This window comes from Echiichthys vipera (genome assembly GCF_963691815.1).
Source record: "Echiichthys vipera genome assembly, chromosome: 6".
Lineage (NCBI taxonomy): Eukaryota > Metazoa > Chordata > Actinopteri > Perciformes > Trachinidae > Echiichthys > Echiichthys vipera.
Window position 1 is genome coordinate 31,882,537 of NC_139831.1, and position 13,479 is coordinate 31,896,015.

Below are 13,479 nucleotides of genomic sequence, written 5' to 3' on the forward strand. Positions count from 1 at the left end.
ACAGAGGTTGTTATTTGTTGTGATGTCAGTGCTGTTCACCATATGTCTCTCCCTGGAAAGAGGAAGCTCTCCACTGATTAGCAGAGCAGCTTGTTGCCCAACAGGCCACGAGGTTGAATGACCTCTGGGAGTGAACAGAGAGCTATGTAATTTGCTTGATGGGACAAGGTTGTAACACTTTTGTGTGTGCGCCTGTGACGATGTATATGTGTGCACATGTCATCATTAAAATGGACTCACTGATTACAGTTTGCAATTTGTAAGCAGAGCTGAAAAAGCTGTTAAAACATGAACAAAGCACCCTGCCCCTTAGTGTCTCTGTTCCCTCCTGGTTGCTCTGCTGACTATAGAGCAGACTGATCTCACACTTATGATTCCATGCAAAACAAATCCAGATATTTTGGTTGAAATTCTAATTGTATCATGTTGTCTCTCCTGTGTCAGTGAGACTAATGGTCACTCAGGCATTAGCATTTTGCAGATGCTCACCCATAAAACTGTATGACATCGCCGCTGCTTCCATCACCAATTATAGAAATTGCATGTGAGGAAATTTAAGCACACATGATGGTGTATGTGTGTGTGTGTATGTATGTGTGTTTGCACTTTGCCTATGAGTTAGTGCTATTAATGGTCGACCAGCTATAAAAGTTACTCCTCTAGCTCCTCTCTCATCCATTTACACAATCATCCAGTCCAGCAGTGCACTAACGGTCCACTCCACAGCACTGCGGATGAGGGGCCACAGCGCAAATCCAGACACCATCTACACTTTCAGCACTTAAACGACCAGAGAGCAGTAATAACAGCAGACATATGCCTGTCTTCAACTGCTCAAACTTGGAAATTAAATTACAAATACATGCAAGCAGTTTCAAGACCGATCCTCCAAAAGATAGAGAAAGAGAAATTACGTTTTCTCTGTATCTGTACTGTCTGTCTACAGACCAGGGAAACACAGAAAAATAGACACAAGGCAAAATGGAGAAATATCTTCACCATAGGACGACACACACAACATTCAGAAAATCATTGCAAAATACTAGACTAGAAGATTTTGATTCTGCTTAATGATGCTGCTATAGGCCTAGTCTGCTGGGGGATAATAATGTTCCTCATCCTCTGAGCTTCTCTCCTCTCTTTCTGTATCATTCATTTCTCATCAATGCATGTTACTAATTCAACTTCTTCTCCGAGTTGTTTGTGCTTTGTCATCTCTCAGGTCTCTGCTGATTGTGGTGGTGCCTGCTGCTGTGGTCCTTCATGATGCTTCCTGCTGCTGTTATAACTATTAGTCATATAAACACATATAACTCATCATATAACATTAGTTTTATAATTATAAAATGTATATCCTTAAAAACACCATCAGTGGTATATCTTACTGTATCGTAGCTGTTATTGCCACTACTCATCACTGATCATGTTTGCCACCATAATTATTATCATTTTCATATTCTATCACCTTAGATGTGCTTGTTTCTACTATTCTACTGTATTAACTGCCATAACATATAAGTCATATTCACATTACTATAGATATTATTATAGTATGGTTACTTTTGTGGTTGAATGCATCTCTTGAAGTGTCTCTCTGTCCATCTGTCTGTCTTTGTCTCTCTATCCATCTGTCTGTCTTTTATCTCTTTCTCTCTCTTTCTCTCTCTTTTTCTTCCTCCCCAACCGGTGCAGACAGATGTCCGTCCTCTATAGAGCTGGGTCTGTCCGACGTTCCTGCCTGTTATAGGGAAGGTTTTCGTTGTCACTGTACTCTACGGAGGAATTGTTGGGTCTATGTAAATCATATATAAGTCATAGAGTGTGGTCATTACCTACTCTGTAAAGTGTCCTGAGTTATGATTTGGCACTTTAAATAAAACTGAATTGAACTGAATTAAAAGGTGACATGCTGTTGTTGCCATGGTTTGTTGATTATGAAGATACTGAAGTCAGTTGTACGTCATTGTGATGTCATTATTCAGATATTAGAATAATAAGCAAAAGGCTAACACTAGGTTAACAGCAGATATCTGCAATAACATCTCAATCATGCAACGACTGTCATTGGCACTTGGAGCACAAAGGGTTTCAGTGACATCATCGGGCTTGTGAGAGGTTAAATACCTGGATCTCCACACCAGATAGTTGGACTAGTCCCAGCCTGGTCAGATGCTTACATGAACTGATGAAGCCTCTTGGATGAGAGGTGAAACATCTTCCTAGACAAATAAGCAAGTCCAGTTGCTTTTGACTGAAATTGCTTTGGGGATAACGATGACTACTTTTTCCATGGTGTAAATAATGGATATTGTTCAACCATTCATGTAACATTCATTTTGATTCAAGTTTTAATAGTTGTAAATGTATTCTGTGCTGTTGTGAATGTACTGGTATTGTTGGTCTGTGTTGGTAGATTTTGTCTGAAAGACTATTACATATTTTATTTTATTTAATATATTCAGACATTATATATATAACGATGTTGCCTGTAAATGAATGTCTTAGTGTCTGGTGACTGCAGATGGAACATAGCTATGGGCTAAATTTGGCATAAATAATTTATTCTCATTATGAGATCAATGTCTTTATGCATGGTCCTTGTTTAATAAATAATAATAATAAATCTAAACATGTGTTCATAGATAATACCAGGCAGGTATAGCCTTGTGTTGTAAACTGCATACAACCATGCCATTGTTGGTTGTTGCCCTATTGTTGAAAAACGTGTGCTAAAGTGCCCTCTAGGAGCCAGAACATTTGCTATAGGGCCAGCCAGACAGAAGGGCCCCAGTCCAGGGCAGAAAGGCGCCAGCCAGGACTTGAACCAGTAACCCTCTCGCTGTGAGGCAACAGTGGTCCCACCCAGTGATTAACTTGCACATAAATATAGTTTCGTTAAAACTGTTGTTTTTGTACTTAGAAATAGACCAAATAGAGCATAATACATGGCCATAAAACGTTAACTTTTTCTTTTGGAACAAGATCAGATTTCCACAATTAATGTACGACTGATGTCAACAAATTCAGTTATATACCTTTTGAATGTTTACAGAATGTAATGAACAAGTCATTCCCCCACATAAGAGACTGCACTGTTGCTGATAAAGACATGGAATATTTCAGGAGAGGTACAGGTAAGAATACAGAACCACAAAAGATATTGCTGCAGTTAAAATGACTTATCTTACTTTTTAGGAGTCTGGGGCAGATCCTAGTCAATTAAAAGTGGAGGAACTTCACAAGAGATGGACACATGAATTGTTTTTACTATGATTAATGTAGAGACATGTATTACTGCAGGCTGTGAGAGTGTCATTCTATTGTCATTCTGTTGTGGTGTTATGTGGAATGAAAGTGACGCTACAGTGGTTTAACAGGTAGAGCCCCTGCAGCCCTCAAAATGACCCCACTGCTTTAGAGACAAAATAACTCTGAAGGCTACAAGACGGCAAATCCTGTAATATTGCATAACACCCTAATTTGGTTCTTTTTATAGTTTCCATCCCGTTCTTGTCACCTAAGGCCATTCAAATCGCTACAATGTTCCTGATATTAGTATCTCTATTCAGAGATATTCCTTTGGGGAATTAGAATATGTCTCCTCACACACTGAGAAATGGGGGAAAGCATCTGTTATATGTACTAAACTAAAGCATAGCAGCTCCACACAATACATTGAAACGTGATTATGTTGCATAGACAAAGTGAAACTTAACATAATAGCCAGAGAGTTATTTGATTGTGTTGTAATTCACTGTTTCAGCTGAATTAAGCTTTAACTGAAGAAGAAGAAGAAGAAGAAGAAGAAGAAGAAGAAGAAGAAGAAGAAGAAGAAGAAGAAGACAGGATAAAGCTGAAACAGAAGGAAGAGAAAATCTGCATCCATCCTTTTGACATCAACTCACAAAAGATCTGTAATAAAAATGAAATTGTGTTTTCGGCTCAGCTTTTTCTCTGTAACTCTGGGTGCTTTAAGAGAGATGAGTAATTATATCATTAATTTAATGAATTTGTTAGGGAAAATATTTATTTTTAAAACTGTTGCCTTGAAATCCTTGAATATCAGTCATTTTAGAATGTTTACCAAATGTCACTTTACTTCGGAGGGATAAATCGTTAGGACAAAGGAAGAAAATAGGAAAATATTGAAATATTTATGAAAGGTGGGAAAGGTTCATTGAAGAGGAAGGCTGGTAAGAAGGTACTTGATTTTTTGGAGTAGATGGGGGTCTGATGGTATTTGTGATGACATACAGTAGATTTCTCTGTTGTGTTGTTGTGTTTATGTTTGTTGTAGTGTGATTTTGTTTTAAGTGTGTTTTGGTTATTATGACTTACTGTATGTTATTTTCCTGTCCTAATGTTATGATCCTTTTCGTCTAATAATTAAAAAAAATGTCGCCTACTCTGGCCCCTGGGACACTTTTCACTATGGTTGCTAGCTTGGCTAACTTGACGTTTCTCAGAATAGAGTGGCCTATAACCACAGTTGTATGCTCACTAAATGACTGAGGGGAGAAAACTTGTTTGAAACATGAACAGGTCGGTGGTTAAACCTTGACCTCGGCTTAGAACAATGCGTCCCTCAGACGACAATCAATCAGGGTCTCGGCTGCTCTGGGATTGCCGGAAAACCGCAAGCAGAAGCTACACTATGTCGGTCCTCACTGGCTAAAATAGGTGGATAGCTAGCTACAGTGGCAAACGAGAGACTTTCCATGGTCCTCTAATGCTACAAATACATTAGACCTATTGCATTTACCATTATCACTAAAGGAGGCAGAGGAAACATGAGAAACTCAAGAGAGAGCAGGAGAGAGAGCGGGGGAAGCCATCACCAGCTGTGAAGCTAACTGCTAAGCTAAAATTGTGTAAACAAGTGTAGGATTAGAGAAAGTTTCTGAAAGAAGGAGAGCTGGAAGTGCTTGAGTAGAACTAGTGGAGATTTAATGTTAAAGTCATAATCCATAAGATTGAGATCCCTTGTTTCTAGCAGCCTCTGTGGCGGTAAGATGTAACTGCAGGTGAGTCTGTTCTTTCAGAGCCTCCATCTTGTCACGTTTAGTCACTATGCTTCTTGATTTTTTGCCCTTCTTCACTTTGTTTTGTTCTTTGTTTCTTTTTCTTTGGACTGGGAGTTGAACGCTCCTCTTTCTCTGTCTGATGATCCACCATTGTGAGTCAGCAGTAATGAGATGGACCTGCACCGGTCACACACATCACAGTGAGCCTGGTATCCTGCCCTACTCAGGCAGTATAGAAATATCCAGACAGGACACTTTTCTTTGCTCTTTTGTAAACTTTAATGACACACATTCACCTCCGTCCCCTATATGTTCCCCTCTTAAATCCACACACACACACACACACACACACACACACACACACACACACACACACACACACACACACACACACACACACACACACACACACACACACACACACACACACACACACACACACACACACACACACACACACACACACACATGTTCCTGTTCCACTCCTGTCCTTACTACAAGCCTGACTCAGAAGTTGGAAGTTTCCGATTACAGTGAAATGCAGAATACGCTTCAGTGAGGAGTTTCCCCTGCAGACCAACTGCTGCTGACTGAGGTTAAAAGTGTCACTAATAGAGCACTGAATTTGGATTTTACACAGGAATGTTACCGCAGACGCTTTTATGAGTTTCTGAGTTTCTGCTTTCATTAGTGGGTCATATGATCAATCACCATTGTTTGAACTCACTCTTTGATAGATAGAAACTTAACTTTTAACTAGAGGAAAATCTTACAGACTATAACTTTAAGCTGAGAAAAAACATGTCTCCTTAGCAGCTAAATGCTCCACTGTGTCACCAGCTCATCTCTTACTGTGTTGTGTTTCTGCTGTTTGCTGCTGAACAGGTTGTTTTGGGTTTATCAGAGCTTTTTCACTGAAAACGCCGCAAGGTTGAGGAGAGCAATGGAGGTGCACTAAAACAGTAAAGTTTGGGTGACTCACAGTGTTTAATAGAATGTCATATATTATAAGATATAATACAAACCCATTGATGAGAATACGTTGGCCATAGCACCAAAAAAATGAGCTGAAAGACGCTGAATGCTCCCCAGTGCTGAGGTGAACTGTAGTCTCTCTGATTGACTGTTAACATAAAAATATATATTATAGTGCAGCTTTAAATGAGGAGATTGAACTATGTTAGGGTGTAGTGATTAACACATAACACATTTGTGGAAACAACACGACTGCATACAACACGTTGTTCCTGAATAGTGTCTGCAGGCTGAACGATCTTTCTTTTCAGAGAATTAAAAGGTGCTGAGGTGTATCATCATGCAATATTTAAAAGGCTCATAGATGAATAATAAGAACTACAGCAGCTACTTTTAAATGCACTACTTACTTTGTAAGAGTCTTAGACATTATAGTGTACAACCCATTAAACATGCCAATCCAATAAACTGCTGGGAGGCTGCCAAATTCTAAACAAAATCAATGTAATATTTGGCTTAATGGCAACCAACAATAATTATTAGTTATTCAAAATACGTTAAAGATTGAATATGGAGTATGAGCAGAACACCGTCATCTCGTGTCTCAAGATCGTAGACACAACAACAAAAAATAAGTCCAGCAGTCGGGTTGCCAGGTTGGTCAGGAGACCGGAGTCGTTTTGAGCCTGTTTGAACCCATCCCCTCCGGAAAATCACACCATAAAAACAAGGATTAGAGGAGTTCGACTGACAGTTAGCGTTAGCCGTTAGCATTAGCCGTTAGCATTAGCCGTTAGCGTGAAAGTGATGTTAGCGATCAAGGAGAAACGTAGCCTTTGGGCGTGCGTTTTAATGCTGTTGAACTCCTTTATCTCAGTCCATGGAGTGAATGCTTGGCCTATATTGACTCTGGTTTTTGCCCGTCTCCGCTCACTCAGCTGCTGGGACAAATAACGCCCCCTTCACTGAGGCTCTAAAGCAGCTGCAGGATTGGCAAACTCCATTTCACCCAGTGCCAGCCTACAGTTGCTGCACCCAACAACAGACAACACTGGCAACCAGCAACGCCCAACCCTATTGGCTGCTACCATGGAAACACAACGGGACAGAAAGATATTATTGAGCCTGTCAATATATATATCAACAGTATGAAGAGCTCTTTTCCAAAACGAGATAAAAGCCAAATTAAAAAAAAAATTAGTTTGTCATGCCACTTTGCTGTATACAGAACCTATTCACTGCTTCATCAATGTTTCACACCAAATCGCTATATTTCCTTGTTTAAAATGGTCCTCGAGATGCAGTTCCTTTCCAAACCGCGACCAGCGCCAAACCTATTTTTAGCCTAAATGCGATACGTCCTCTCGACCAATGACCGTTCGATGTGATCCAACATGGTGGTGCCCTGAAGCGGGAGAGTTTTTTGTTTCGTCCGTCCGTTCAACATGTTCAGACTGAGCCATAAACCATTTTGACAAGATAAATTGAATATTAACCAAATGTGTGGGTTTAGGTAAAAAATGTAATTTTCCTGAAAACTATTAAAATGGATTTATAGCGTTTTGGAAAAGAGCTCCTCATATATATTATATTTTTTATGGAAAAGCAATACTTTTATTCTGTACCCCTCCGTGGGTGTATTATTATTATTATTATTTTTTACTATTTACATATAGCTTTTAATAAAGATTCTACATATTCAACCTTAAAAGTTTTATTAATAAAAGCTAAAATATTTTTTTTTTCCTTGGGGCTGATTTCAAAAGCCACTTGGGTTGCATTAAATTCAAAGTCTAAATTAAAGAAATAAAGTTCAAATATGTGAGTCCTCAGTCTTAATGACCTCAGTGTGGGCCTATTTTCCTCTCTACTGTCCCCAAAGGTGATGATGATGATCTGAGAGGAGGCGGAGGAGGAGGAGGGATATCACCAGCTAATAACCCCAGCGTCCTCTGCCTGTCAGCATCATGATCGCAGAGTGTACCGGGACCCCCTTTACCAGCGGAGCCGCGTCGTGATGAGTGTCCGCGGGCAGAGCTGCAGCCCGGTGACGCTTGACATTTCCTCCATCCAGTGGTGATTTCTCCACGCGGCCGGAGCCTTGGCACAGACACTCACGCTCCACGCGCTCAGAGGCTGCCTCTCCGTGCCTCTCCGTGCGTACTTTGCTCCGACACATTCCTCCGAGGCTTCTCCTTTCCTCCTTCTGGGGATTTGAAACTTGAGCGACTTTTACCGTCGCAGCAGAGAACAAAAGGCAGACAGCCGCACGGATAGTGTCGGTACGGTGAATGTAGCGGCAGGCTGGGTGTCTGTCTGCGGGGCGCACAGCGGTGCTGCTGGATCAGCCGAGACGCACCAAGTCCCCCATCCCAATTTCACCGTCCGGGGTCCCGAACACGGCAAAAATGATTCTCCTCGGGATTGGGCTGGCTCTCTTATTCTCAGGTACGTCCAGTAATTTAATTTTTACGGTAACGGAGAGACACTATTTCACCTGTTTTCGGTGAAATTAGTCTTTGTCTACAGTTGATAGCCCTGGACACGCAAGTTAGGTAGAGGAGCTGAGAGGGAGTCCCACTTCATCTGGACCCTCAGACTGTGCTCCAAAGTAAAGAGAGAGATTTCGGCCTCTCTGTTAACTGCTTCCATTACTCCGAGGTGCATTTTGCTGCTCGTTTGGTTAATTTCATGGTCTTGGGTCCACGGGGAGGGAAATGCTGTTTTTTTATTTTCAACTTTTAAAGCAAAAAAAAGAGTAAAAATATGTTTCATTTTGCTGTTTAATCGTCAAGTCTATTTTTTGTCTCAATAATTCTCTGTTTGGCTGCGCTCCTCTGCTCTTATTTCAAGCAACACAATAAATCTATTAAGCAATTTTTTTGTCATCCAAAGCGCCACTAGGCTACGCCCTTCAGCTCCAGCCCTGCTCTGAAACTTTCAAACATGTCAAACATCTGGCGGAAGGCTCACACCCTCAGGAACACGGTCCTCATGGACTTGGAGCATGTTTTACAAGGAGCTCGGTTTAAAAGCACTTTCAAGTTTTGAAATAACACATTTTGAAAAAAATATTTGGGCCCATTTGTAGATGAAACAAGGCATATATATACATAATTGTTATTCATTTGGATCCCTATTAGCCACTACTAAGGTAGTACCTACTAGTCCTGTGTTTCACACAAGTGAATAATAATAATAATAACAATAATAATAACAATAAAAATAACAATAAAAATAATAATATGAAATTAAAAATAGAGGGGGAAAGTAACAAAAAGAAAACAAGTATGTTTATGAGGAACCGACCTGTGTCTGTGTTGTCTTGAAGAGAGAGACAACAAGTGCCCACACTAAATCTAAATAGTCAGTAAAAACATTTGATACAGCTAAAACAAACAAACAAAAAATTGCATAGTAAAATAAAATGATCAAGAAAATTCCTCAGATATTGTGAAGCAAAACATGTCCTACTGAGAGAGGAGCTGTTGTTCAGTGCCATGGGGTATTTCTTTAAACTCTTGTTTACCTGTTAAATGTATAATATGTAATGACAAATGGTTCTATAGTTTAATTCCTCTGAACGTAACAGTATGCTGCAATTGCCTTTGTCTTGAAACAGGAAGTGAAAAGAAACCTCTTGATGCATTCCTAGTATTAGAGTTATTATCATTACTAATATATGACATATTGTACAGGACATTCAGGAATTTAGATTTTATAACATATCTGATAAAACAGAGCAAATAAATAACCATCATATATATATATATATATAAGTGTTTTTGTTGAAAGAAATCAGGGCTAACTCGATCCTCGGTACGTGAAGTCCTGAAGGCACAACAGTGATTTTTTATGGTTGGATCACTTTATTGTATTTAATCAGCTTGTACCCCAGCAAACTAAGTAACAAATCCAGGCATAAAAATGACTCATTTTTATGGGCTCATAGTTTGTACGTGTGTCTACAAAGAGTATTGTGATGTCATTTTCAAGGGGTATTTCTCCAATTGTGCCCCAGTGTAATCGTCCTCACAGATCTCTTTACAGCTCCACAGATGTTATATCTTGCTGATTGTAAATAGAGAACCTTTATAGAACACTTTTACCAAGTTTTTTTTATAACAATTTACAGTTAATGTTCTGATTTTGGACCTACTGTTAAAATGTCTCTCATTTTTCCATTGATTGTTTTTTAAAGAAGACTATCCACAATGTCAAGAGGATGCTTCAATTCTGCTTTAATATATTACAAATTGTCTATATTATATAAAATTATGATAATGGGCATGTTTTCAGCTAAAACATTTTTTCATAGACACCTAATGCCATAATAGTCTCTCTTACTCTCTCTCTCTCACACACACACACACACACACACACACACACACACACACACACACACACACACACACACACACACACACACACACACACAGTCACACACACACACACACACAAACACAAACACAAACACAAACACACACACACACACATGTCCAAAATCTCAAACGAAATAAAAATGGTATATCTCTCACATTTCATTTTTTAAACTTGTATCGATTTACATGCTGCTTGCAAATGATCAGGTTGTAATGAAATAACTTGCTGTTGGGTTAGCGTGGAGCTGTCCTGACGGTGACCGGGTTAGGTTTTGTGTGGGGTTAGTTGAGCAGAATGTCTGTGTGGCCACTAAACGCTTGTAAATGAAAAGGAAACTGAAAGGGAATAGGGTGTCTTTACAGCACCATAAACTTACTGTCAGGGAACTCTATTGTTATAGCGCAGTGGGCTGTGGTCAAGCCTAAAACAGCCATTTTGTGCTGTTATATGGTATAGTATGTGTTGAGAGTCTTGGGCAAGTGTGAAGGCGGTTTTAGTCAAAGAGCTAAAGGGACATTTTAGTGAGTGACCATTGCCCTTTATTACATTCTTTATTACATACTTTACTAGGGCTGCCCCGACCAAGGATTGTCTTGGTCGACAAGTGGTCGTCATTTAGAACAATTATATATACATATATATATATAGTCAGTTTGCCGCCTGTTAATGACAAATTATTTCAGATTCTGAATGTGAAGAAATCAGCAACGAGACGGCACATGTTCAGGTAGTTAGGCTAATGTTACTTACATCTTTTAAGGTTGTAGATCATGTTCGTCTAAGCTTACTTACATGTTTAAGGTAGTAGCTTATGTTCGTCTAACCTTACTTACATGTTTAAGGTGGTAGGTCATGTTCGTCTAACCTTACTTACGTGTTTAAGGTGGTAGGTCATGTTCGTCTAACGTTACTTACATCTTTTAAGGTGGTAGATCATGTTTGTCTAACCTTACTTACACGTTTATGTCAGGATTCCAGTCCTGTCTCTACCCTCTTTGAGTTTGTCTCCCTCTGTCTGTTTCTCCCTGCATGTGTCTTTCCCTGTGTGTTTGTCTGTTGGAGCTGGTAGGCGTAGCTCATCTCCTCGTCAACGCCTGGATAAATAGCCGGATGTGACTCACGCGAACCTTATGTACCCGCAACCTAGCTTTATGATGGGAAGTTAGGTGATTGCAGAGATTTTTTGTTTCAGTGTTCACTAGTGTATGGCCAACAGCCCCCTACTTACGGTAACGACAGCGCTAATATAGCTTATGTGTTAGGCTTGCTCAAAGGTAGGGCCCGTTCCTGGGGAGCAGCTTTCTGGCATAACTCCCAGACTGAATACGGTACCTTTCGGCAATTTTCTCGTGAAAGGCTTTCTGTGTTTGATCATCCTGTTTCTGATTATGACACTAGCAAACAGTTGCTCAACCTGCGCCAGGGTTCCGCCAGTGCAGCAGAATATTCAGCGGATTTTCGTACCCTGACGGCTGAATTGAGATGGGATGATAGAGCACTGCAGAGTATTTTCTTCAAGGGCCTTAATGAGGAGGTAAAGGACTGCTTGGTGGGTCAATCCGAGACCAGTAGCTTCCCGGAACTCATCGGGTTAGCTATAAAAATAGACAACTGTCTCCGTGAGAGACACCGTGAGTGTCGGCCATTACCTCCTGTTTTTCAGATGCCACTTGAAGTTCCGCCCGATCCCGTTACTAGTCGGCCTCACAAACCAGTTAACTTGAGTGTTCCTCAGCCCTCCGCTCTTTCCAGGGAGGAACATATGCAACTGGGTCCTAGTCGTCTCACCCCGGCAGAAAGCCAACGTCGTTTCAGGGAGAGGCTGTGTATTTACTGTGGGGCTCTTAACCATCAACTGACCTCCTGCCCGGTCCGGTTAAACTCCCAGGCTCACCAGTTGCAGACAGGGTTCTGGTGAGTCGTTCTGTTGTCCCTGCACTACCTCGTAAACGTATTAACCTGGACATTATTTTGAGCTGCGAGGACAGAGATTAACCTCTCTAAGCCTTAATTGATTCAGGGGCAGATACTTATATTCTGGATGCTGAGTTGGTGCATAATAGCCAGATTCCGACTGTACTATCAAATCTAATGTTACTTACAAGTTTAAGGTGGTAGGTCATGTTCGTCTAATGTTACTTACATGTTTTAAGATGGTAGGTCATGTTCGTCTAACGTTACTTACATGTTTTAAGGTGGTAGGTCATGTTCGTCTAACGTTACTTACATGTTTTAAGATGGTAGGTCATGTTCGTCTAACGTTACTTACATGTTTTAAGGTGGTAGGTCATGTTCGTCTAACGTTACTTACATGTTTTAAGGTGGTAGGTCATGTTCGTCTAACGTTACTTACATGTTAAAGGTGGTAGGTCATATTCGTCTAACATTACTTACATGTTTAAGGTAGTAGGTCATGTTCGTCTGACGTTACTTACATGTTTTAAGGTGATAGGTCATGTAAGTCTAACGTTACTTACATGTTTAAGGTGGTAGGTCATGTTTGTCTAACGTTACTTACATGTTTAAGGTGGTAGGTCATGTTTTTCTACCGTTACATGTTTAAGGTAGTAGGTCATGTTTGTCTAACGTTACTTGCATGTTTAAGGTGGTAGGTCATGTTCGTCTAACATTACTTACATGTTTAAGGTAGTAGGTCATGTTTGTATAAGGTTACATGTTTAAGGTAGTAGGTCATGTTCGTCTAACGTTACTCACATGTTCAAGGTGGTAGGTCGTGTCCATCTGATGTTACTTACATGTTTAAGGTGGTAGGTCATGTTCGTCTAATGTTACTTACATGTTTTAAGATGGTAGGTCATGTTCGTCTAACGTTACTTACATGTTTTAAGGTGGTAGGTCATGTTCGTCTAACGTTACTTACATGTTTTAAGGTGGTAGGTCATGTTTGTCTTGGACGAATGATGGGCAAATTTTTTCTTGCAAACTCTGAATGTGACCTTCTTGGGGTCATCCTTGTTCTTTTCAAAGTGATCCCATAATTTGGATGTCTTTCACGACATGATTGGCTTTAAATTATTAACTGTCTAACCGTGATGTCGAAGGGACCTGCTTGACAGTGAGTGAGTGTCACAACTTC

At 40.2% G+C, this 13,479-nt stretch overlaps 1 protein-coding gene across 1 annotated transcript in view; it reads left to right on the forward strand.

The window, feature by feature from the left end:
• Positions 1–8,335: 8,335 nt before the first annotated feature.
• Positions 8,336–13,479, forward strand: part of gfra3 (GDNF family receptor alpha 3) — a gene marked incomplete at its 3' end in the record, with an annotated part of 79,859 nt that continues 74,715 nt past the window's right edge. Inside the window, exon 1 of the mRNA XM_083915866.1 lies at positions 8,336–8,447. Coding sequence (XP_083771992.1) covers positions 8,408–8,447 — 40 coding nt within the window. The 5' untranslated portion in view covers positions 8,336–8,407. The remainder of the gene's footprint in view (positions 8,448–13,479) is intronic.